Raw genomic sequence first — 27,829 nt, 5'->3', positions numbered from 1 at the left:
CCTCCCGTAAACCATCAGTTTTTGGCCGCGGACACTGTCAATGTTTCCGTTGACCTATGGAAACAAATCGGACGCCTTGTTGTGGCGCTAGGCCCAACTTTTATACTCTAAATAATAAATGAACAGCTTGTTATGTTATCGTCAAAACAAAGTCAATACAGTTCAGAGTTTTAAAAGATTGAAAGTAGGGAGCCCGGATGTGTGTCAAGCACAGTGGGTGAATATGTCGACTGGTGTGTGCAACTTGCAGCACTTTTAATTTGATGACGGGCTATCGAAAACAATACAACTTTCCCTTTTTCAAAATGCTGGTCGACTTAGATTTCAACCATTGTATATTGTTTGATGCTGTGCCTGTGTGAGTATTGCGCGCATACACACGTACTTCCGAGACAGGGATACATGATATCACATCAAATGAGGTGCATCTTACCATTGTCCAAGCAGACGCAGTTTTCGAAAACCGCTACAGTTTCTTTGAAGTCGCCACCACTCGGTGTGTGTCAAGTAGCAGTCATTTGTTGTATTTGTTATTCAGAGGCACACAATACCATGCTATTGCAGATACCAAATCGCATTTAACCTTCGCCGGTCGTCGTGCGTCCGTGTGGACCCAGAAGGGTGTTTAATTGTAAATATCTCTCAAACCAGTTGGGATTTTTTAATGAGCTTTTAAGAATGCCTCAGACACTCAAAAAGCTCTTATGTCCTGAAAGATCATTACATTTCAGCGAGAAGTAATTAAAAAAACAAAGGTAAAATTTAGACTACACACGGAAGACATCGTGGGACCGTGCGGACCCATGTTTCTCAAACTGAAGGAACTTACATAAAAAATAGGGAGCGAAATCACAAACCTTGAGATATTAGATCTAAACATCATTTTCTATGATCTGTTTAATTTTGGAGTTCATAAGCAAGTCGCGTGGAGCGAAATTAATACATAACAATGTGGGTCCACACGGCCCCACGACGTCTACAGAAGGGTATTCACGTTTTTCCTTTTTTGAGAAGCTTTAGTCCGCACGGTAATAATTAAATTAATAATCTAATGTAATTACTTCTCGTGGAAATTTAACCACGGAGTCTACGGAAGGGAATGCACGGTTTTTGTTCTTCTTTGGAAAGCATGGGTCTACGGAAGGGTATGCATGTTTTTCCTTCTTTGAGAAGCATGGGTCCGCACGGCCCCACGATGTCTTCCGTGTGTAGTCGATAACCCGGTCGGGCGAAGGTTAAAACCACAAACGACTAAATACATCATGTGTATATATACAAAAAAGGAAAGTGGGTCACACAGGGCGAGGGTTGAATGAACCACGATAACTGGTGTGTAGTTTACGCACGCTAAATAGCCGTGCAAGTGAACGGTGTCATTTGATGATGTAAAATGCTATTGCAAGTGTGTTTTTGTGAAAGATGTCATCGTTCTGTAAAACTCATGTGAGGCGAAGTGGGGCTTTAATCACACACACACACACAAACACACACTACCACACCCACACACGTACACATTGCTGTTGTGTATTGCGTGGTGACCATTTAGTTGCAATGCGGATGCTTAATCTCCCCCTTTGTAGAGACATGAGCTCCGCTTTGAACAATAAGATACGCCTATACAACTTCGCCTCCCACACGTAATTTTTCAATAACGTTGTGCGTTTGCAGCTGCCATATAGTTGTTGAATATGAATGTAAAAATGAATGCACAACAACGTATCTGGCTATTGCTGAGTATCGTTGTACAGAAGATCATTCACCTCAAGCAGACTCGTTGGTGTGAAAGCTACATGTGAGTTCGTTCTTTGTGTTGACACCTGAAGGTAATACACAGGCATAGGGGAGGAACACATTCAGCACTCCATAGTTTAGTCTTTGACTTTATGACTCTGTATCGTGTTTGACATGTGTGTAACCCTGGTATTACTGGAAACAACGCGGAGGATTGGATATACACACTACGTGAACGATACAAGATTTGGCAAGGTATTTGAGAAAGCAATACTGCAGTGACCTTACCACATGCACAATGGAACAAACCGTGTTGGTGTTCTGCTGCTTCATCGTGTGGATATCACAAGGTAAGCTTTCCTTTTTACAACAGCGTCATGTTGTCTTGATCAAATGTACGTTAACGGTAAACACACGCACACACGCACGCACGTATGTGCTTACGCACAAAATCACACACACACACACACACACACACACACACACACACACACACACACACACACACACACATAGATACACACACACACACGCACACACACACACACGCACGCATGCGCGCACGTACACACACACATCCACACACACACTCACACACATTCACACACACACACACACACCCACACACACACTCACTCTCTCACACACACACACACACACACACTAACACACTAACACATGCGCACTAACACACTAACACACTTACACCCATGTCCGGTTGAATCAAGCATTGATAAAACTGACGTGGCATGCTGGATGCACACACCAGTTTCTTTTGAAAACAAAACGGCTAGTATCTATTTTTTGTGTTGATCTGTTTTGTTTTGTTTTGCTTTTTAAGTAATATCCACTTAACAAAAAAACTCAATACATGTGGTTGTGTGTGTGTGTGTGTGTGTGTGTGTGTGTGTGTGTGTGTGTGTGTGTGTGTGTGTGTGTGTGTGTGCGGTGTGTGTGTGTGTGTGTGTGTGTGTGTATGGGTGTGTGTGTGCGCGTGTGATATGCTAGTGATTACTTCAATCGAAGTAAAGATAAATTCACCGATTCCTGGAACAACTTAAAAACAAGTCGCGTAAGGCGAAAATACAACATTTAGTCAAGTAGCTGTTGAACTCACAGAATGAAACTGAACGCAATGCCATTTTTCAGCAAGACCGTATACTCGTAGCATCGTCAGTCCACCGCTCATGGCAAAGGCAGTGAAATTGACAAGAAGAGCGGGGTAGTAGTTGCGCTAAGAAGGATAGCACGCTTTTCTGTACCTCTCTTTGTTTTAACTTTCTGAGCGTGTTTTTAATCCAAACATATCATATCTATATGTTTTTGGAATCGGGAACCGACAAGGAATAAGATGAAAGTATTCTTAAATTGATTTCGAAAATTTAATTTTGATAATAATTTTTATATATTTAATTTTCAGAGCTTGTTTTTAATCCAAATATAACATATTTATATGTTTTTGGAATCAGAAAATAATGGAGAATAAGATGTACGTAAATTTGGATCGTTTTATAAAGGTTTATTTTTTTTTACAATTTTCAGATTTGTAATGACCAAAGTCATTAATTAATTTTTAAGCCACCAAGCTGAAATGCAATACCGAAGTCCGGGCTTTGTCGAAGATTACTTGACCAAAATGTCAACCAATTTGGTTGAAAAATGAGGGCGTGACAGTGCCGCCTCAACTTTCACGAAAAGCCGGATATGACGTCATCAAAGACATTTATCAAAAAAATGAAAAAAACGTATGGGGATTTCATACCCAGGAACTCTCATGTCAAATTTCATAAAGATCGGTCCAGTAGTTTAGTCTGAATCGCTCTACACACAGACAGACAGACAGACAGACACACACACACACACACACACACACACACACACACACACACACACACACACACACACACACACACACACACACACACACACGCACGCACATACACCACGACCCTCGTCTCGATTCCCCCCTCTACGTTAAAATATTTAGTCAAAACTTGACTAAATATAAACAAGTCGCGTAAGGCGAAAATACAATATTTAGTCAAGTAGCTGTCGAACTCACAGAATGAAACTGAACGCAATGCCATTTTACTCGTAGCATCGTCAGGCCACCGCTCATGGCAAAGGCAGTGAAATTGACAAGAAGAGCGGGGTAGTAGTTGCGCTAAGAAGGATAGCACGCTTTTCTGTACCTCTCTTTGTTTTAACTTTCTGAGCGTGTTTTTAATCCAAACATATCATATCTATATGTTTTTGGAATCAGGAACCGACAAGGAATAAGATGAAAGTGTTTTTAAATTGATTTGGACAATTTAATTTTGATAATAATTTTTATATATTTAATTTTCAGAGCTTGTTTTTAATCCAAATATAACATATTTATATGTTTTTGGAATCAGCAAATGATGGAAAATAAGATAAACGTAAATTTGGAGCGTTTTATAATTTTTTATTTTTTTTTACAATTTTCCGATTTTTAATGACCAAAGTCATTAATTAATTTTTAAGCCACCAAGCTGAAATGCAATACCGAACCCCGGGATTCGTCGAAGATTACTTGACCAAAATTTGAACCAATTTGGTTGAAAAATGAGGGCGTGACAGTGCCGCCTCAACTTTCACGAAAAGCCGGATATGACGTCATCAAAGACATTTATCAAAAAAATGAAAAAAACGTTCGGGGATTTCATACCCAGGAACTCTCATGTCAAATTTCATAAAGATCGGTCCAGTAGTTTAGTCTGAATCGCTCTACACACACACACACACAGACAGACACACACACGCACAGACACACACAGACACACACACACACAGACACATACACCACGACCATCGTCTCGATTCCCCCCTCTACGTTAAAATATTTAGTCAAAACTTGACTAAATATAAACAAGTCGCGTAAGGCGAAAATACAACATTTAGTCAAGTAGCTGTCGAACTCACAGAATGAAACTGAACGCAATGCCATTTTTTAGCAAACCGTATACTCGTAGCATCGTCAGTCCACCGCTCATGGCAAAGGCAGTGAAATTGACAAGAAGAGCGGGGTAGTAGTTGCGCTAAGAAGGATAGCACGCTTTTCTGTACCTCTCTTTGTTTTAACTTTCTGAGCGTGTTTTTAATCCAAACATATCATATCTATATGTTTTTGGAATCAGGAACCAACAAGGAATAAGATGAAAGTGTTTTTAAATTGATTTCGACAATTTAATTTTGATAATAATTTTTATATATTTAATTTCCAGAGCTTGTTTTTAATCCAAATATAACATATTTATATGTTTTTGGAATCAGAAAATGATGGAAAATAAGATGAACGTAAATTTGGATCGTTTTATAAATTTTTATTTTGTTTTACAATTTTCAGATTTTTAATGACCAAAGTCATTAATTAATTTTTAAGCCACCAAGCTGAAATGCAATACTGAAGTCCGGGCTTTGTCGAAGATTACTTGACCAAAATGTCAATTAATTTGGTTGAAAAATGAGGGCGTGACAGTGCCGCCTCAACTTTCACGAAAAGCCGGATATGACGTCATCAAAGACATTTATCAAAAAAATGAAAAAACCGTTCGGGGATTTCATACCCAGGAACTCTCATGTCAAATTTCATAAAGATCGGTCCAATAGTTTAGTCTGAATCGCTCTACACACACACACAGACACACACACACACACACACACACACACGCACGCACGCACGCACATACACCACGACCCTCGTCTCGATTCCCCCCTCTACGTTAAAACATTTAGTCAAAACTTGACTAAATGTAAAAAGGAAATTGTGAAGTTGACTTTTTGTCTTCAACGTTGTGTTTTATTTCCGCAGTGTCAGCCGCAGACAACTGCACTGACATCACGGTCGACATTGTGGACAGTCAGCCAGAGCCAGGCATTTACTGTGAACTTCCAGTATTTTTTCGGACCAACATCTTCTGGTCCATTACCAAACCAGCTAGTGGAGGCAAGGAAACCAGAATAGCACAGTGCGGTAGATGTGCAGCTTATGGTCCTGCTTGTCAATGTGGAGTTTTTGACAGCGACTACAATGTCACCAGAACCTCCATTGATCAAAGTTTTAGTAATTCCACTCTGTACTTCATCAACAATGTGCACAACATTAACGGGTCTATCATCAAGTGTTCAGCTGCGGATAACACGGCATGTGTAACGATCCAACTAAACGTGATACAAGGTAAAGTTTTACTCGGGTACTTTGTGATACGAATACGAATACGAATACGAATACTTTATTATCTCATACAGAGAAATTTCAGTGTGGTGCACATTAAAAGACAAAACAAATAATAAGACAACAGATAAAAATACCATACGAAGCATACTACACTCGCGCACGCATATGTACACTGACAGGAATAGTAACATGATTCCAAATAGGTTAAAAGTTTAACGCTAAAAACTATCATTATCACAGGACTAGATATGTCATTGAACAATATTTATCACAGGACTAGTCATTCGAGGGTTATCACACTCATTCATCACAGAAATCAGTGCATATGTTCACCGGCACACATACTAGTTTTAATTAACTTAGGTATTTAAAAAGCCAATTGACTTTGGAATAAAACTGTTCTTAGTTCTGAGCGTGCGGAATCTGGGAGTGCGGAGGCGACGTCCTGTGGGCAGGACCTCAAAGTGGTGAGCGAGCACATGACTACTATCCTGGATGATGCAACGGGCCTTTCGCACCACACGTCGTTCATACAGCACAGTCAATCCTTCCTGTCTCACCCCCACAATCTTACCACATGTGTTCACCACCCGCCCAAGCACATTCTTACTCTTCACACACAGACCTCCATACCAGCAGATGAAAGAGAAAGTGAGAATGGATTCAATGAATGAAGTATAGAATGTTTGGAGGATGCGGCTGTTGATGTTCAGACTTCTGAGCTTTTGTAAGCAGTAGATTCTTGACTGACACTTCTTGTGGATAGCTTTAGTGTTTGAGGAGAAATTTAGTTTGTTGTCAATGACTGTTCCGAGATATTTGTATTCAGTCACTCGCTCAACTTTCACACCATCTATGTACAAATCTGAAACTGTAGCTGGGTTTTTGCGAAAGTCAATAACTAGCTCTTTTGTTTTTGTTACATTTAGGGCTAAATAGTTATCTTTACACCAGGAGCTGAAATTTTGAACTTCAGAAAAATAAACAGAATCAGAGTCAGACAGGTCTTCAAGGGCAGAATCGTCAGAATATTTCACATAGCTGAGCACCACGCACACACACACACACACACACACACACACACACACACACACACACACACACACACACACACACACACACGCACACACACTCAAACAGACATGACACGCACACATGCACTAAGCAAGTGACAGATGTTACATCTTTTCGCCCTTGTGCAAACTAACTTTGTGGCAAAATAAACATGTAAAAGGTTTACGTTTATAAATTACTGTATTTATTCGAGGCTAGTGATTGCTTTGGCGATTGGTTGACAATTGTTTTGTTGGCGTTAGGCTTGTTTGTTTTGTTGTTTTTTTTCAAACAATTTTATTCACATAAATAACAACAATTAACAATATCTCATACAATGAATTAAATACAACTTATCGAGAACAGCAAGCTAACTTTTTTAACGTTTTGTTCTTCGAACACTCACACAAAAATGCTTCTTATCTGTAACTGCCTATTAAAAATACTTTCCAACGGTAAAAACGAATTTGTTTTTTTATATATACTAACGCACATCTTTCCGATTAAGATAATGTGGTTCAATTTATACATAGTTGCCTTTCTCACCATTACAAAATGCATACCAAATAAAACATCACTAACATTCAAAATAATCTTAATTTCTAAAGTACGAAAAATAAATTCTTCAATAAACTTCCAGAATTTGTATACAACCGGGCATTCAAAAAAGAAGTGTTCAATGAAATCAGTTACATCACAGCAGTAATTACATTTATTAGTTTCCGTTACTTTCATTTTACACAGGAGAATGTTGGTCGGATAAATGCTGTGCATAATTTTCCAGTGTAAAACTCTTAATCTAGTCTCTTGTGTTGACTGATAGGCAACTATCCAGGATCGTTCATCAATTTCTACATTAAACTTTCTCTTCCAAAATCCTCCGGAACATGGTACATCTGTTTTCATATTAATAATCTCTTTCCTGTATTCGCTGGCACTTAACACATTTGTGCCGTTAAACAGTGGTAAGGTAATACAAACATCATCAGTCATATTTACAGCATTTTTCCTCATAAATAATGACACAGCAGCTTTTACAACATTATATTCAAGAATTCGGTTTGGCGAATATCCAATCAAATCACATATATCTTGATATGATAATATATCTCCCGAACGTACAATGTCAGTTAATACCAATACACCTCGTTGTATCCAACTCTCAAAAAATAAAACTTTGCCACTATACGTTATGCATGCATTATTCCATAATAAAATCGGCCCGATTGTCCCACGATCGTAGTGGTTATTATCCAGCCAATATTTTAATACTGCTTTCCAAAAGTGTGATTTCACTAGGTCTAACCCTTTAAATCTTGCACTGTTTACATTCGATAAGAAACATTCAAAATGTTTTCCAAAACGCAAATACATCATCTTTGGAGTGAAACTCCAATTATCATTTTCATTTGATGTAGTAAGTTGTGAAACCCATTGTTTGTGTGTGTGTGTGTGTGTGTGTGTGTGTGTGTGTGTGTGTGTGTGTGTGTGTGTGTGTGTGTGTGTATGTGTGTATGTGTGTGCGTGCGTGCATGTGTGTGTGTGTGTGTGTGTGTGTGTGTGTGTGTGTGTGTGTGTGTGTGTATGTGTGCTATGTTAATATGATTTACTAGAAGAGCCGTGTTCATACTGTTGCTTTGATTTCAAGGGTGGGTCAGCTGTATCGCAGAGATATTACAAATCATATTTAAAAATCTCAGTTGGTTGTTTAAATATGCAGCTTTGAGATAATAAAGATGGTGCGTGTTTGTGTTTCTTTCTAATTCAGCGTCTTCGAAAAGGAGTAAAGCCACATCACATGTTTGTTTCAGCGTATAGCCTCAGCAGCTGTGATAACGACACAATAAACGTGTATGAAAACAACAAGAACACCATTCCGTGCAAGGTTCTGGAAGATTCCCATGGTATGTACTGGAACATCACCTATCCAAACGGGACGGTGGAGACCGTAGCAGAGTGCCCACCGTGCGACAAGAAAAGCAACTGCACCTGTGACGTCAACAATGGGGATTTCGATGCGGAACGGATTGGAACATTAAGCAGACTACGGCTTGTGCGTGGAATTGACAGACAGAAAGATGGCGCCACGCTGACGTGTTCCAGAAAAGACGGATTCAAATCGTCACAGTGTCAACTAAAGATATTGTGTAAGTATCCAGTCTGCAAGCAACGAAAAGGTGTTTTTGTGTGTTTCTTTGTTTGTATTTTGCATCTGTTACTAATTAGTTCATCCAAACTGTAACTATTAAACGTAGCTTGCTGAAAGTACCTGTCTCGTTTCTCTCTCCCAGATTACACACTACCGCAATGTGAGAACGGCCAGCTCGACATCTCTGAAGCAGGAAAACGGCTGCCCATCACGTGTGATGGTGTTGGACCTGGTCACAGCGTAAACTGGACTCTGACAGATGACAGCGGTTACGTGACAGACCTTGCTATTTGCACTGGAAGTGATTGTACTTCCTACTCTGACGTCACGATGTCCAGAACGGACAGCGCCAGCACCCTAACCTTTGCTGGTAATGCGGGACTGAAAGGCAACTCGACCTTGACCTGTGTCAGAAGTAATGGCGGAACGAAAGCGTCGTGTCAGATTCGTGTCCCTGGTAAGTGTTGACGCACACAATTTTGTTTTCAACAAAAACAAGCTTGCTTAGGAACACAACACGTTTAAAATACTTTATAATAAGTGCTCACATAATCATACCTATTGTTGCATGGCATGCCATAACTGCTTGAAAAGCAGAATATTGATATCATTTAAAATCAAGACGTACACAAATATATTCAGTTCTTGCTAATGTCATGTTTTGTCTAAAATTAAAAATGTACAAACTTAACATGTCTTGGTTTTTTGATTTAGCATCTCACAAACAATATGAAGCAATTGCAAGGCACTGATTACACATTATAAATGCACAGCACCAACAATGAACAGATTAATGATTTACATTAGAAAGTGAATGTGTAGTCTCTGTCTGTCTCTGTGAACGTAACTGCATGATGTTACGCTCCTCTGAACAGATCGTAACTAATTACTTTATACGGGGAAAAACGTGAATACAACTGCCCGTTGGGTTTCAAAGTATGTGTATACTGGCAGGACTCAATCTCAGACAATACGTTCTGTTCGAATCTCTACACCGTTTAGTTTGATGTCACTGTTTTGAAAAGTGCATGAAGCATCCGTATTAATCTGTTATTGTTTGTTCTGTGTTACAGACGAACATCCTGGGCCGTTTCCTTGGTTCGTTGTGGGTGTGGTGGTTGGTGCTGTTGTCGCCGTCATCATCATCATCATCGTCATCGTCGTCGTAGTAGTAGTTACACGACGCAGAGGTGAGACAATTATTATTTTAACTGCACATTCCTGGACATGACGGTTGTGAGCCCGCTTTCTATCCCTGTCATTCCGGAGATGACAGGACATAGCACGTGCACGAATGTTCTGAAAAATGAGGACTGCTACGTTATTGTGATCAGGTTACCACCAGAGGGAAATCAGTATATAAAGCAAGCTTGATATGTCTCATGTAAAAAGGTATGTGACAGAACACTTCAAACATCCGTCAGTTGGACACCAGCCAGTTTGCTGACAGTGCTCAACTAGCACGGATGTTTTGTAGTGCACGAGTTTCACAGAGGAGGTTTTTGCTGTCATAGGGCTGACGGTTTTTCGCTGACAGCGCGCACGGGATTTTCACGGATTGAGTTTCTCGTGTCTTTTTTCTGCTTGGGAGGCAGAATTGTGTATAGCTGGACTGGTTTTGTGACAAGGTCAGTCACGTGTTATTGGCTAGGTTGTCTGGGAGAGACACAAGGGCGGCGCACTTGACACCCAGCGGCAGAAGGGGAAGGACCTAATACACAGTTTCTAGAGTATGATGGTTTTTCACCGAATATTGTATTCGGCACTCTAGGGGAGCTTCCACTAGTTATTCCTTCTCACTGCCACATATTTTGCTGAGGACAAGTCGTCAACATTCCTTCGTCGGCGATGGCTTTCGCATAAGGATTCGACAAGGGGTTCTGGAGGTTTTTGGTCACTGTTGACGAACAGAGGCTGTTCCAGGGAGGAGGCGGACTTTGCTTCCATTGAGAGTACAATCATAGGCTTTTGAGGTAATAAATCATTATTTAACGCTGTTGATGAGTCTGTGTTGTGGAATGAAATACTCTCTGTTGTTCTTTCCAGGTTAGCGCATAATTTACTCTCTGTGACGCTAAAATACTAATCTGTATATGGTTTTTGCAGATAGGGAGAGAAGGACGGAAAATGACTGTTTTGTTGTTGTAAAAAGTCCGTTTTGTGCAGGCCCACGTGCTCGATGAGGTATTTAAAGATGACACGTTTTAAGGTGGTGGGTGAGGGGTAGCTGACATGTTTAGTGCACCGATGCTTTCTGTTTGCAGCCTTCGTTCGTTTCGTGTTCCTGTAACCGCTGCACGGCTGCCTTTGGCGGGACACTGCTAACTGCAGACGTTGGAGCTGGGACCTGAGGAAGCTACGCTGACCGGCTAACCAGCGAACCGGCTAACCAGCGAACCGGCTAACCAGCAAACCCGGCTAACCAGCATACCGGCTAACCAGCATACAGAAAGAAAGCTAAGTGCACCGTGTCTTACGCACCCCGTTGACCACCGTTGTCTTTTCTTATCTGTGATTTCATTGGAGTAGTGACAACGTGGGGTGTGTGACCCCTGCATGAACTAGAGCTTTTTTTGAACAGAACATTCTCATTTTGACTGTATTTACACGGGTTCAGCGTGTTACTATAATTTTCTATATATACTACTGGCATTTTGTCAGTGATCACGGGTTTTTTACGTGTTGAGAACGTAAAAGGAACATATTTTGAGTGAAGGCTCGAGGGAGGTGGCGAGTTTATACATAAACAGGCGTCTGAAACTTATACTTTTGTTGACTCTATTTAATTGTATGACTGCGAGAGTGGATCGTGGTGTGGTTAGTTAATTAGTAGTAATTAACCGGTTCATAATCACCTTAAGTGATATATTGAAACGTGACAGTTTTGAAAAGTTTCAATATTTTTTTTAAATTAATGTTTTAAGAGCATTGTTTCGTTAAAATCAATGTTTTAAGAGCGCTTACTTCCCTTTGGTTATTTGTTATCTTAACAACGCTCTGCCTCATTTCGTTTAAGATTCTAACCAGATATCAATAATGTTCTTACAAAAAAAAGCAAAACACACACACACACACTTAAGACAGACAGTTCATGGTTTGGTTGTGTGCATTATTCTCCTTAGGTACACTTGAGGTGCAAATATAATGTTTTTGTCCAGATTAAAAACAAAAACGGTTACATTTCTAAATCGTATCTGAACATCTCAATCACAGAGTCTGTGTCGCGACAATACCTGTTTTTGGTGATGCTTTCGTTGTACTTATTAGGACGCAAACTGACTAAGAACATCTGATGTGCAGTGGTGCTAATCGATTTTTAATTTTGAATCTTCCCAGCATCCAGAAAGGGATCAAAACAAAACAAAACAAAATCAAGTGCAGAAGATGATGGTAAGTTGTCCTTCCTTCACCAACACTTTCTCGTGAGTTGTGTGGGAGCTGTGTTGTTGTTTTTGTTATGCTGCTGTTTGTCGTTGTCGTTGCTGTTGTTGTTGTTGTTGTTGTTTTTGCTGTTGGTGGTAGTAGTGGTGGTGGTGGTGGTGGTGTCGATGCTGTTGTTGTTGCTGTTGCTGTTGTTGTTGTTGTTGTTGTGGTGGTGGTGTTGTCGATGTTGGTGTTAATGCTGTTGCTTTTGTTGTTGTTGTTGTTGTTGTTTGTTGTTGTTGTTGTTTTTGTTGTTGTTGTGGTGGTGGTGGTGGTGGTGTGGTGGTGGCGGCGGTGGAGGTGGGTGTATTTGTTGACGAAGTTAATTGGTGTTCTGTGTTTATAGATTATGTGTTGTTATATTTCGATATTTCGTAAATGTATGTGGAAGAAAAACAACTTAAAAATCAAATCCAGACAAGCCACGTCAAACTAGTTTTTAAATTGTAATTCCCCGCTCTTTTTGTGTGTGCAGAATTCGAGGAGCACATCAACGATCTCTACCAAAGTGCTGACGCAGAAACCCCTACCCCTTCGGACCGGCGTCAACAATACGCAACACAGCACGAACTCCAACAGATACCCTCCAGTGTCCAGGCCGTGAGTCATGATAAACTTCAAACCTACAGCAATGTAACCCCAACCAACCCAGATTCACGAGAACTGACGAAGATGGCAACAACTGATGACGTGTACAACGTACTGGGTGACGAACCAGGTGAAAATCAGAAGGCTGACCAAGTCTATAACCATCTGACGTCATTATAAAGTGGAATCAGTGTGTTCTGTATGACGGTATATAACGAAATAGGAATGACCATCCATATATTTTGCAAGACAAATAAAGTTAGTGATTTAAAAAAAATATGTCCAAAGGCACTTTTCTCCCATACAAACTCAAAATATATCCATATAAAACAATTAAAACATTTTAAACCTACAACAACGCTCCCATCTCCCAATCATCCCCCCTCTCCAAATATTGGTAGATTCCATACATTAAGCTTGATCCCACAACTGCCAAAAATGCATAGTATACGCTTACTCCAGGAGCACGATTTTGCTCGTGCAGTAATGTCAATAGACTATTTTTTTTAAATAACTCCCTCGAGTTTGTAGGTAATGTGGAAGAGTGACCTTTTCTGACAAACCCTCCGACAAACAAATAAGGGGTCAATGATTGACCCCTCCTTTGTTTTTTCGGAGGTTTTGCAAAGTCAATCTCCCACAACCCATACATACCTGGCAGAGTTATTTTCTGAATTTGTCTATTAAAACTAAAAAAAACGTGTCACACGCAAAGTATTTTACCACTTTGGAACTATTGTGTCTGTTTATGATTACGGTTCAAGTGTCAGGAGCAGGTATATACAGGAATTAAACACTCCGAGTTCTGAATATCGTGCATATTTTCCCAAGGGTCAATGTTCAGGTTTTACCGATCATGTATCAAACGTACCTTTCAGTCCCAGTAAGCATGTTTGATATTGTGACATGTGCATGGTTCTTCTGACCTAATGCCATCCACGGACGCCGTGGAAATAAAACGAACAGTTGTTTTATGTACCACAGCGGCATTTCAAAACACGCAATGCGTATTCATTAGCATGAACATTGCTCTGCGGCAAGAACGCACCTCTTCATCCGTAAGATTGAATGGTGAACTGATTTTCCACATAGTTTTGTTTGCATTGTTCACAACAACCCATGCAATCGTTCAGGTACCGCCTTATGTTAGTTCCCATGGCGTCCACAAGGCCGTCGACTTTTCTTGCGATCTATTCTCTTGCCTACTTGACAATGCAGCTTTCCGATATTCCTACTAACCACACAACAACTCTGGTACGATGTACTACTAAAAAATACTCAACATTAACTCCATTCCCAATGTACTTTCCGCGGTTCGTCATTATTCACTCACTAATTGTATCATTTCCGATCTAGTCTGCAAGTATAGTCTGCTCGGTTGAATAAACTCTAAAGGCAGTTATTTCCCTTTGACGTTTCGTACAAAAAAAAATCGCGGGCGCATATCAAGCACATTGTACACAATATTCTAAGCCTGCGAGAAAGTAGCACCGCAATTTAATTTTATTATTTTTAAACACACACAGAGAACTGTCCTCTTTGTTCAGTTTGCAGGTTGCGGTAATTGTGTTGTGTTTGATTGAACATGGGGCGGGGATATAGCTCAGTTGGTAGCGCGCTGGATTTGTATTCAGTTGGCCACTGTCAGCGTGAGTTCGATCCCAGGTTCGGCGGAAATGTATTTCACTGAGTCAACTTTGTGTGCAGACTCTCTTCGGTGTCCGAACCTCCCCCCGTGTACACTACATTGAGTGTGCACGTTAAAGATCCCACGATTGACAAAAGGGTCTTTCCTGGCAAAATTGCTTAGGCACAGTTAATAATTGTCTACCTATACCCGTGTGACTTGGAATAATAGGCCGTGAAAGGTAAATATGCGCCGAAATGGCTGCAATCTACTGGCCGTATAAAATTTCATCTCACACGGCATCGCTGCAGAGCGCCTAGAACTGTACCCACGGAATATGCGCGATATAAGACTCATTGATTGATTGATTGATTGATGTGCCTGAAATAAAGAAAACTGTAAAATAGTAACCGCGCTGAAATGTTTGTCTTTTAAAAAGAAAATTAAAATATACATTGCCTGGGACATTTAGTTTAATATTGTATCTCAGTTTTGTAAGGCTTCCTATGATAACGTTATATTTTCGCTTTACAGAATTTTGAGGAGGTACAGTCTGCCTACAAAAGTATGTTCTCCACATGTTCGACCAACACTATAAAAATTATCTGGAAGAAGACTTAATTAACTATTATTCCTCTGTTCTTTGTGATTTGCTGATTCAAAAGGAGTATAGTTTTATTATATTTGGCGTTAGAAATAGGCTTATAGTAAAGATATGCGTTCAATGGAAATCACTCTTCAAATCGTCGATTTCAAAACTTGTGTCAGACGGCTCATTAACACGAGATCGCCATATTCAGGCTGTAGCACGCATTTGACGTCATTTTATAAGGGGAGAGATTGATACCTTTTCCTTTTGAACATAATACAGCTTTAGCCATCATTTATTTGACTCTGTGTATACATGTGCGTGTGTGTGTGTGTGCGTGTGTGTGTGTGTGTGTGTGTATGCGTTTGTGTGAATGTGTGTGTGTGTGTGTGTGCGTGTGTGTGTGTGTGCGTGCGTGTGTGTGTGTGTGTGTGTGTGTGTGTGTGTGTGTGTGTGTGTGGGTTGCATATGCACGCTATCATATAATTCCCGAGAAAAAAAAAGAGAGAGAAAAAGAGAGAATGAACAATCTTCATTACTCAACACCTAGTCTTACAATCTGTCCCTGCTAAATATTAAGACAACTTAAAACAACCAAGACGCGAACAAAAGTCGTAGATGTCCACACCAATCATCTGAAGTAAGCGTTGTAAATGCATACGCCATGTTTATTAGAGTTACAAGAGAGCTATGCGGAATCAGTCTCCTAGTACCTGGGAAAAAAAACAAAAATGTCAATACTTAATTACTTCCACACTAATGATACAATATACCAAAGTACAGCAATACCTTGACGGAAATAATACTCAAAAAGAAAGCATTACAAATTGCATGTCAATATAAAAGAAGAGGAAAGAATCCGAGCAGAATAAACCCACCCACACACACACATACACATACACATACACCCACACACACACCCCCCCCCCCACACACACACATACATACACACACACACACACACACACACACACACACACACACACACACTCACTCACACAAGCACACACTGCATATAACGCAGACAAGGATGCTATCATTCAACGCAGTGCTTGAGCACGTTCCGGGCATCACACACGCTCAGTACTTAGTGCAACAAATCACGTCGCTTACCACTCACTATTCTGTACGAGGAAGCAGCACACGGTTTTGGGAGTGGCGAGTGTATGCACTCAATTGAAAGCTATGAAATGTACTGTCAGTGAAGTAGCGTGCTTGAACGCTCAATTGAAACTAATTATCTGTCGGTCTGTATGCATTGTCCCTGATAAATCTGTGGTAAAGTATTCAACATTAGCGGATTCGTTGGTGCGAAATCTAAAACTGTGTTGTTTTATTAAACATCTAAAGGCTTAAGGCAGACCTATAGGGAGAAATCTTAACATTCCGCAACCTCGTGTCTGTCTGTAAATCGAAGTTTTGGTTTCGAGGTATTTGATAGTCTGGCGTTATTTGACATACAGTGAAGAACGTGAACTATAGATAGTACTCACGTCTGTGGTTGTTGTATGTAATGTTATTCGATGTAAGACACTGCTAGTGATACAAGCATTTGTTTTAGAAATTGTTGTTTTGTTTTTTGTTTTTTGTTTTTAGTTTTTTTAAGTGGACACTGTATTATAGTGATAGTCCCGGCGAAAGTTTGCACTCTTATTGTAATTCTATAACAGTCTTAACAAATAACAAGGCTGTGAAACCGCAGATGGCGAGTTTGTGAGTGATTTGTTGAGATGATTGGTATATAGCATAGTAAATCTCTTCAATTTGTTGATTTATTCACAAAGAAGTTGTAAGTATTCGTCCGTATCGTCGACTCAATTGTTGTTTTACTACCCACTCACATCAGAAACAGTCACAATGGAGATAAAGGCGTTCGTCTTCTGCTGTTACTTTCTCGTTGGGTTATCACAAGGTAAGCTTACTTTCACATTACAGCGGCGTGTTGTCTTAGTCAAATGTGTTTTTGCTTGTATGCTGATAAATGTTTTGTTCACGTATCACCTACTAGATGAATAGCCGGCTTCGCCGGGAAGAAGTAGGGCTGAAATCGCGAGACAGAGTATGCAGCGTGGCGCACCGTACGCGATTGACACCACACGAAGGAAGGGAGATAAAAGCGCAAAACACTGGAGAAGATAAGGAAGAGTTACTGGGAATGGATTTACAGAAAAACCATAAAAACCAAAATCGGTTCACCGCGCCGCGCTTAGAGCACGTGTTCAAAGTTTTCATCGACCGGATTGTGTCCGGGGTCTACCTGAATATGCCCACCGAATTTGAAGCAGATCCATCGAGAACTTTGGCCGTGCATCGCGAACACACGGACACACGGACACACACAAGCCGTATATAGTTATATAAACGATTTGATACGAAATGTATGCCAGATAACCAAATGGAGGGCCTTTAATTGATTGCATACCAATTTGAATGAAATTACACGGGAATGAATGTTGTAGTTGGGGTACGAAAATGAGTGCAATACTTTTTTTCTGCAGAGTTTATTTTACCTAGTGGGGTCGGATGTCTCCGGCCCCAAACCTAAAAACTATGTTAATATTATTCAATTTATCGTAATCATTAATGTGAACAATACATTGTAAATCAACAGAAACATTGATACCAACAACTTTAAAATATGACCATTGTTAACAAGGTACTGATCCTGCAGAGGTGTATGACCTAATAAATGCCTACTCCTTACGCCATTTCACTTGGTATTTTGGCTTGTATATATCCAATGGAAAAGATTCTTTTATCCCAGGTAATTGCCTCGGCGCATGTGTTGGGATTCATATGATATATGGGGATATAGCTCAGTTGGTAGCGCGCTGGATTTGTATTCAGTTGGCCGCTGTCAGCGTGAGTTCGATCCCAGGTTCGGCGGAAATTTATTTCACAGAGTCAACTTTGTGTGCAGACTCTCTTCGGTGTCCGAACCACCCCCCGTGTATACTACATTGGGTGTGCACGTTAAAGATCCCACGATTGACAAAAGGGTCTTTCCTGGCAAAATTGCTTAGGCACAGTTAATAATTGTCTACCTATACCCGTGTGACTTGGAATAATAGGCCGTGAAAGGTAAATATGCGCCGAAATGGCTGCAATCTACTGGCCGTATAAAATTTCATCTCACACGGCATCACTGCAGAGCGCCTAGAACTGTACCCACGGAATATGCGCGATATAAGACTCATTGATTGATTGATTGATATTGGCTTGCCTATGGTGTATACATGTTACTGTTAGTCAGTCGGACTGACACATTCAGATAATACCAATTGAATGTGAAGACATGTTTTGTTCAGTCTTCAAGATGGCGTGTCTGGAAACAAATTAACTTTAATACAAAGACAATTGATATTTCGACTTTTTTTTTGCAGTGCCAGTCACAGAAAGCTGTAATAACGCCACGATCAACATTGTGGACACGAAGCCTGGGTCAATCCACTGTTCACTTGAAGAAACTCCCTCGGCTGCTATCTACTGGTCTATCAGCGGGCCGTCCTCAGTAATCAAGGAAACGAGAATAGCAACATGTGAATGGTGCTCATTGGTGTCGACTTCATGTGATCGTGAGTGTAGCACAGATGACACCGACTACAGCGTTACCAGGACCTACGTTAATATTACTAGCAGCAATACCACTTTGAACTTTGTCAGCAACGTACGGAAAAACGACGGGACTCGCATCATTTGTTCATCCATGGATAACACCTCCTGTGTAGAGTTCAAGCTCAACGTTATACAAGGTAAGGATGCACTGTTAAATGCATACTTTCAGATTTGCTGATTACATAAAACACGAGTACAGACACTCACTCGTGCACAGAGAGAGAGAGAGAGAAAGAGAGAGAGAGAGAAAGAGAGAGAGACAGAGAGAGACAGAGAGAAAGAGAGAGAGAGAAAGAGAGAGAGAGTGAGAGAGAGAGAGAGAGAGAGAGAGAGAGAGAGAGAGAGAGAGAGAGAGCGGGGGAGGGGGGCGAGAGGGAGAGAGACAGACAGCCATAGCATGAGTGAGTTTCACAAGATGATATCGTAACTTGAAAGAAAAGAATGACGACGATGATGATGACGATAATGATGATGATAAGGACGACGACGACGACGACATTACATGATGAGAATTCGCGCGTTGCTCGTTACCGAAGTAATGGAAAACAAAGGCATTTGTTTTTCTCTTCCGAACAACAGCATGCAGGACTAAATTTCGACACCACATAATTATATGTGTTGCAGGTTACAAACTAAGCAGTTGTGACAACGGCACGATAGGCGTGTATGAAAACAACATGAACAACATACCCTGCAACGTTCTTGAAGATTCACAGGATATCTACTGGAGCATCACCTATCCAAACGGGACTGTTGAGACAGTAGCGGAGTGTCCACCCTGTGACAACACCAACACCACCTGCACGTGCGACGTGAACAACGATGATTTCCACGTGGACAGGACAGGGACAGTAAGCAGACTGCAGCTTGTGGGTGGAAACGACACACACAAAGATGGCGCAACGCTGACATGCTCTGAGAAAGACGGCAAGTCACCCGCCCAGTGTCTACTCAAGATACTGTGTAAGTTGTCTACTCCAGATACTGTGTAAGTTGTCTACTCAAGATACTGTGTAAGTTGTCTACTCAAGATACTGTGTAAGTTGTCTACTCAAGATACTGTGTAAGTATACTCAACGGCAAAATATAGTGCACATTATTTTTGCTTCGTTTTGTGTCACAAGCGTAATATCAAACGCAATGGATGTTTGCTATAAATAAAGTTCATGGAGGTCATTTTACTTTGGATTGCTCGTGAATTGTAGCAGTATGCGCTTGGAAACCGCGTCCCGGTTTGTACACGTGTGCATTTTGCAAATTGTTTAGCGCACCGATTCACGTCCGTCGCTTCAGTAGAAATGTCCACATTTAATAATAATAATAAATGAGCATTTATATAGCGCAACATCATAACTTTACAATTATGCTCTTTGCGCTTATGAAGTTAAAACGATGGGGAAACAGAAAAAGGGAAAACAAATCAACACTTCTGCTATGCGTGACGTCACATTCAGACGAATCGAGCATTATATCTCAATGTTTGACAGTATCAATGTGAAAGCAGTGTTAAATGTATCATGATAATCTTCTGTGGATAAAGAGAAAAGAGATATCTCTTGAAATTAAAGGAATTTGGTAAAATAGATAATATTGTCCGCAATGACAAGAAGTGCACAGTTGTAGCTGGTATTGGCAGATTATTCACTAGAAACACGTCAAAATGACGTGAAATTGGACATGTAAGTCGGTACATGTAACCATGCTGTTGGTACAACATGTAGCGGTTGTGAGGTCATTTGCAGCACAAACAGATGTTGCATTCTCATAACAGCAACGTTTTTCAATGCTCAAAGAAACAATAGGCAGCACCCTTAACACGCTTAAGGACTATTGGTTATTTCCGTTTTTCTCTGCTTATAAGGACAATTTCCATTGTACCCAACATTTAGTAAACTGCCTTTGGAATATGCGAAAGTTTCCTCACTTTGTTGCTTGAACTCAATGTTCGTGCACTGATACAGATAATGAAAGCGTGCACACAAATGTTTGCGTGTGTTTGATGTTGAGCACAATGAGTTGGTTTGAGTGTGTCTATGTTTAATGAATTCAGAAGCTGGGAAAGAAACGAGAGAGCATTGTGGCAATTTTGTGACATTTGATTTCGACCCCTTGCTTATTCTAATGTCTTCCAGGTCAACCCACAATGACAAATCATTCTGCATCATACACACTTTAAGGGCAAAATAAACAAGGGTTTAGGCGATTAACTATCTTTGCTTTTGCTTTTTCATCAGTCCATTGATATGAATTTGGTAGCAAGAAAAAACACGTAGCATAATTATTGTCTTTTGCTGGAGGTCATATATAATCTGCAAGAAAATAACCGATTGTATTTTTGTTCTTGTGTCCCTGCCAAGTAGGTACGTAACTATTTGTGAAAGATGTGTGTATGTTTACTCGTGTATCGATGACGCTGTAGGTGTTCTCTCCTCACAAGAACTGTGCCGTACACAGATGACGTATTTTGTTTCTGTCATCCAGATTACACAATGCCACAGTGTCAGGCCGGCCAGCTCAACATCTCTGAAGCAGGAACACGGATGCCCATCACGTGCGACGGTGTAGGACTTGGACACAGCGTGAACTGGACACTCACAGATGACAGCGGTCACGTGACAAACCTTGCCCTATGCACTGGACGTGACGACTGTACTGCATACGATGACGTCACAGCGTCCAAAACGGACATATCGAGCACACTGACCTTAGTGGACACTGCGGGGCTAAGAGACAACCTGACCTTGACCTGTGTCCAAACAAATGGCCGAACAAAAGCGTCTTGTCGCATACATGTCTCTTGTAAGAAAATACCACATGTACTCGCGCTCTCTCTCTCTCTCTCTCTCTCTCTCTCTCTCTCTCTCTCTCTCTCTCTCTCTCTCTCTCTCTCTCTCTCTCTCTCTCTCTCTCTCTCTCTCTCTATCTCTCTCTCTCTCTCTATCTCTCTCTATCTCTCTCTCTCTGGCAGTTCATGAAGTAGGGAAATATATATCTGACCTCAAGAATAAAAAGTCCGTGGGCGTAGACACTATTAGTACCTTCTTTCTAAAACTTTCACTTCCGTATATAGTAGAGTCCCTGACGTTCTTGTACAATCTATGTATTAAAACAAAGGTCTTCCCTCTGGAGTGGAAATGTGCTAAAGTTATTCCTATTCCTAAGACGTCGGATTCTAGCGACATCAACAACCTTCGTCCTATCTCTGTTCTATCGGTGCTCTCTAAGCCTCTTGAGATGCATATCCATAAACATGTAATCCATCACATGGAAAGCCACGATCTTTTTTACCAATTCCAATCTGGTTTTCGTAAGTTTCATTCTTGTTCCACGGCTCTTGTCCGTCTCTGTGACACCTGGCTGTCGGCTATCAACGATTCCAAATTAGTTGGTGCAGTTTTCCTCGATCTGAGGAAAGCGTTTGAAACAGTCGATCACAATATTCTCATAACTAAACTAAAGTTTTATATAAACGACAGTGATACAGTTAAGTTGCTTGCATCGTTCATCACGAACAGATCCCAGCGGGTATATCTAAATGGTCAATATTCACAATATGGGGTTCTAAATTGCGGAGTTCCTCAGGGGTTCATTCTTGGCCCACTTTTATTTAGTATCTTCATAAACGACCTACCTTTGCATATTACGAATAAAAATGTATCTTGTGAGCTTTTTGCTGATGATAGCTCTCTTCACTCATCGTCCAAAAAAATAGTTCAAGTGGAGGCTGACCTTCAGCAGGGAATCAACGACGTTGAACAGTGGTGTAGTAACAACAAAATGACCCTGCATCTCAAAAAATCCAGCAGTATGGTAGTCACATCTAGACAGAAACATCAGAGAGCGCCCCTTCTCCTCAACTTAAAACTGCACTCAGATCCTATAGAACAGGTTTCATCACACAGAGTACTAGGAATTGAAGTTGACCAGGAGCTTAGGTGGAACATACACGTTAAGAATATCTGTAAAAAGCTGTCAAGCAATCTCCATCTCTTATCTAAACTAAAACCCTTTGTAGACAAGGAGGGACTGAAAATGTTTTACGTGGCACACTGTCTATCATATATTGATTATGCCTCCACTGTATGGTGCGGTGCCAGCGAAAATATAATGAACAAACTAAACTCCTTGCACAGAAGAGGTGCTAAGCTTATTGTAACCAATCCTTATCTGTCCACGTCAGAAAAGTTGAAGGTAGCCAATATTCTTCCACTTCAACAGCAGCTTGATTACAACATCTTAATTCTAATGTACAAGGCGCTCAATGAGCTGGCCCCACCATACCTAAATGCATTCTTGACTAAAGCTTCCGAGCGCTATGTGTCAAACAAATCTATATATATATAACCAAGGACTCGCATAGATCTATACAAAACTAGCTTTGCTTTTGTGGGACCTTCACTGTGGAACTCTCTTCCTTCGAATGTACAAACGTGCCGTTCATTGAACGCATTCAAAACCTCCCTCAGGAAACACATACTGAGGTCTTCATAAGTTACGCTGCCGGTATTGTAGCTAGCTTTGTTAATTATAATTATTTTATTACTCTGAAATATTGACTGCTGCATGCCTACATAATGCTAAATCTACCTGTCTTGTTGAATGGCACTTAGTTGTGTGTATATTATTATTAGTACTATATGTGTTCCTCCTTGTGCGTCTGCGTGTGAGTGCGCAAGTGTGATTGCGTAATTAATGTTCCATTCTGTAATTGCTTTATTGATGTTCCATTCATGTATTTTCTACTACTTTTCTCATTTATTATTACTGTATGTTTGATGTTTCTATGATTCTAGTCGGGCGCACGCGTGAATATGTGTTTGTGTGAATGTAAAGGGCACATTGTAAGATTAAGCCTATGGCCTAAAATGTCTACCCTTTATGTGAATAAAATGTTCTAAGTCTAAGTCTCTCTCTCTCTCTCTATCTCTCTCTCTCTCTCTTTCTCTCTCTCTCTCTCTCTCTCTCTCTCTCTCTCTCTCTCTCTCTCTCTCTCTCTCTCTCTCTCTCTCTCTCTCTCTCTCTCTCTCTCTCTCTTTCTCTCCCTCTCTGCATGTGTAAGTGTATGCGTGTTTTATGTACTCAACAAATCTAAACATAAAGTAGTTGTTTATTCGCGTGATTGCACATGGCCTTGTGTCTGTCGTTTGCATACGCTCTGCTTGATCGTCAGTTGTTCTAAAAGGAACGCGAATGATCTCTTTGTTTTATTATGCAGATTTATACAACTACAAACAATTCATTGTTGGGCATAGAGTAAATGTTCATGTGTATTGGGTTTCTAAAGTAAGATCGTCTTAGGCCAAAAAAAAAAAAGGTCTGTTTACGGTAACCCGACCGACCCTATTTTTTTCGCGCGACCATAGACTTTTTTTGGGCATTTGGGAAAAAAAGAGGGAAAAAAATCTTGGTTTTTTTGCAAAATAACGTAAAAATATGGTTTAAAAAAAAAAAAATCCCGACCTACCGACCCTATTTTTTTGGGGCCTATGTTACCGTAAACAGACCTTTTTTTTTTTTGTTTGGCCTTATGTGCATGCAGAAAAGACTCAACCTACGACCTTACAGTTTGTCCAAATGTCTCCATGTGATTAGTTGCAGCAACAGTTTTGGAGCTGTTATGCTTTTTATTTGTTAGTACAAATGTATACATTAAGTCCCATTGCCTTCTGTTTTATTATTTGGTGTTGTGTTCTGTATTTCAGTCGATGAACCTGCGTCGTTTCCTTCGGTCGGTGTAGGTGTTGGTGTGGGTGTTGGTGTTGGTGTCCTGGTGATTATCGTCATTGTCGTCGTCGTCGTGGTGTCCAGGCGCAGAGGTAGGAATAATATAAAAATAATCACGGTCCCAGTGTACAGTATTTCTGTGTGAGCTCTTTATCCCGGTGTTATTGGAAAAAGACTAAAACCGAAATATGAATATGTATATATTGCCTTCAGATATAATGACTGTATCTACGTGACTCTGATACGTTTTTATCTAATGGGAACAAGTTTACTTTATATGTTAATGCATCATTAACTCTTATTGTTATATTTAGTTAAGTTTTGTATTTCTTTTCTATAATTTCTGTGATAAAATAAAATGCAAATCATACCCGGCCCCTGACTCACCAACCAAGCGACACACTAACAACGATGTACTAGTGAAGCATGACAAACAAATGATGATAAATAAACAAAGCATGAAACTCATCATGTTTTGCTTGTTTGGATTGTTTAACTCCAGTACTCAAGGTCAATCAACACACGAAAATGTTCAACTTGGTTTACAAAATGTGCCTTTGTATGTAAACGTGCACGTAAACAAGCAATCTGTGTTAAAAAACGTGTTTTCACGATAGTTAGCTGGTATCAATTAAGTCAATACCCTAAACTTTGACATGTTCATATTTTTTCAGAATCCAGGAAAGGATCGAAACGAAAGAAAACACAGCCACATGCAGCAGATGATGGTACATTCTCCTTTCATATATGCAATTCAATTCAATGCAATTTTATTATCTGAGTGTGGGAAAAACTCGTTTGGCTCGTGTACACAAATAACTTCACATAAATTCACTTGTTTAAAACATATAAACACATAACATGTACACATCAATACACACATAACCAAAACCACACACATCCATACCAGCACCCTTACAAACATATCCACCTACATATAGTCTCGTTTGTCCGTTGCTGGTGCAATTTTGTAACACATTTTACATAGCCACTAGTGAATTAACAGAGAGAAAAATAAAGACAAAACGGTCATCATAGGTTTTCGCATCCATGGGAGGTAATCGGAACCGACCAAACAGACTGAGCCAGTAGCGCGACATATGTCGTGACAACTAGGTGACAGTATATGTAAAGTAGCGCGACATATGTAGCGACAACCAGCCTAAGGGTAACGTGTTTGTGCTGGTTTTGCGAGGGGGGAACGGTATTTGTTTTGTGATTGTGTGGGAGGAAAGGGGTGGCGCGCGTTCGCGGAGTATAAAGAAGGAAGCGGAAAACAACTTACCTCGTGGATAAAAGCAGAACGGGATCCGTATTTATCTATATCTTTAGCTATCGTTGAAAAACCCTGGCAAACTGAAGCGTGAAAAGCTACGTTATACCCGCTTTTACCACAAAATACTTGGCTTTTTCAGATTTCGAGGAGCACATCAATGATCTCTACCAAAGTGCTGACTTGGATGCCACGACCCGGCCCTCATGACCCCTCATGACCCCTACTGACCCCTCATGACCCCTCATGACCACTGACAACTACAATCAAGAGCCCGTGAACAACAAGGAATCCACGATCACTCACATGAGTCGTCCAATCCCCAGGCCTTCGGCAACCTAACCCCAACCAAGCAAGTACCACGATATATGACGAAAACGACAACAAATGATGACATGTACAACGTACTGGATGCTAAACCAGGTGGAAACCAGAAGACAGACCAAATCTATAACCATCTGGTCGAATTTCTAAACATGACATTGCGTGTTCGGTATCAAATTGGTATGAGACATCCCAACACACACACAATACAATAGTTCGTGATTGCAGCGTGTTTTGAGAAGGGGCTCAGCAACAATCGGACAGTTAAGTAGAAGTACCTCATGTATGTATAGGCATACAATCCTGAAAGTGTCAGAGCCTCTTGCAACAACCTTTCATTTGTTGTCAATTATTGGGGTTGACACCTGCATCAGTCAGAATGGTGTTACACATTGTTTTCATAAATCGTTGGCAATTAATCAAATGTGTGTTGGGAATAAGTAATGACAACAGAGAAAACTAGTTAGCCGCTTTATGTATGCCAGGTATCCTCAAGTGCGCCCTTGAAAATCATATGGAGTGAAAATGAAGCATGATGTCATGCATCTCGTATAAACAAATACGTTTTTATTTTATTTGCTTTTTGTTTGGCTTTGGCTTTGTGTTGCTGTTTTCATTTATTATTTAAGTTCCGGAAGACGCTACACATGTAGCATTCCCGTGTTTTTAATATGGCAGTAATAAATTATTACTATTCGTGGTGTCTGTATGACTGTACAGAACCTGCGGAACTCACCGGTGGCACATACATTTTCGACTTGCGGCTTCACATTACACAAATGGACAATAGTTAATTGTACATACAAACAAATATTTTGCCCGCAGGGGACAACTTGTGCGTCGTTTATATACTTTCTCCTCGCTTTTCTATTCATAATCAATATTCAAATGTTAACATTTGTCTGTCTTTACCTTTAATCATGGACAATACACACCTTGCAATTGACACGCACACACGCACACACACACACACACACACACACACACACACACACACACATACATACACACACACGCACATACACACACACACACACACACACATACACACACACACGCACACACACACATACACACACACACACACACACACACGCACACACACACACACACATACATACACACACACACACACACACACACATCACGCACGCATGCACGCAAGCACGTACGCACGCACACGCACGCACACGCACGCACCCACGCACACACACACATACACACACACACGCGCGCGTGCGCACACGCATACACACATCACGCACGCACGCATGCACGCAAGCACGTCCGCACACACACACACACACACACACACACACACACACACACACACACACACACACACACACACACACAATTCAGAAAATCATAAAAAATACAACAAATAATGGAACACATGCAATCTTAAGGAAAACTGTACATAATTGAGCTTGTGGTTATATCTTTCATGATATACTACTATCATTGTTTTTCTTCTTCAAAGATGTTTTATTCAGGCAATTTTAAAATTTGTCATGCAATGCATAGAAGTC

General features: G+C 40.5%; 3 protein-coding genes across 4 annotated transcripts in view; 2 read left to right on the top strand and 1 right to left on the bottom strand.

The window, feature by feature from the left end:
• The window catches only part of LOC138974012 (uncharacterized), a 502,416-nt gene that overhangs the window by 418,246 nt on the left and 56,341 nt on the right, over nucleotides 1-27,829 (bottom strand). The gene's annotated exons all lie outside the window — the stretch shown is intronic.
• Nucleotides 1,640-15,655, top strand: LOC138973992 (uncharacterized). Its single transcript, XM_070346682.1, has 7 exons — nucleotides 1,640-2,081; nucleotides 5,567-5,932; nucleotides 8,797-9,132; nucleotides 9,277-9,591; nucleotides 10,208-10,324; nucleotides 12,471-12,524; nucleotides 13,033-15,655. Exons 1-7 carry the CDS (start codon nucleotides 2,030-2,032, stop codon nucleotides 13,323-13,325), a joined length of 1,533 nt encoding a protein of 510 aa, XP_070202783.1. The 5' UTR covers nucleotides 1,640-2,029; the 3' UTR covers nucleotides 13,326-15,655.
• LOC138973991 (uncharacterized) lies at nucleotides 18,749-27,248 on the top strand. Its single transcript, XM_070346681.1, has 6 exons — nucleotides 18,749-19,113; nucleotides 19,601-19,939; nucleotides 21,458-21,775; nucleotides 24,679-24,792; nucleotides 25,375-25,428; nucleotides 26,116-27,248. Exons 1-6 carry the CDS (start codon nucleotides 19,068-19,070, stop codon nucleotides 26,181-26,183), a joined length of 939 nt encoding a protein of 312 aa, XP_070202782.1. The 5' UTR covers nucleotides 18,749-19,067; the 3' UTR covers nucleotides 26,184-27,248.

The sequence above is a fragment of the Littorina saxatilis genome, linkage group LG8 (assembly GCF_037325665.1).
Source record: "Littorina saxatilis isolate snail1 linkage group LG8, US_GU_Lsax_2.0, whole genome shotgun sequence".
NCBI lineage: Eukaryota > Metazoa > Mollusca > Gastropoda > Littorinimorpha > Littorinidae > Littorina > Littorina saxatilis.
This window is presented reverse-complemented; position numbering and strand designations above follow the sequence as displayed.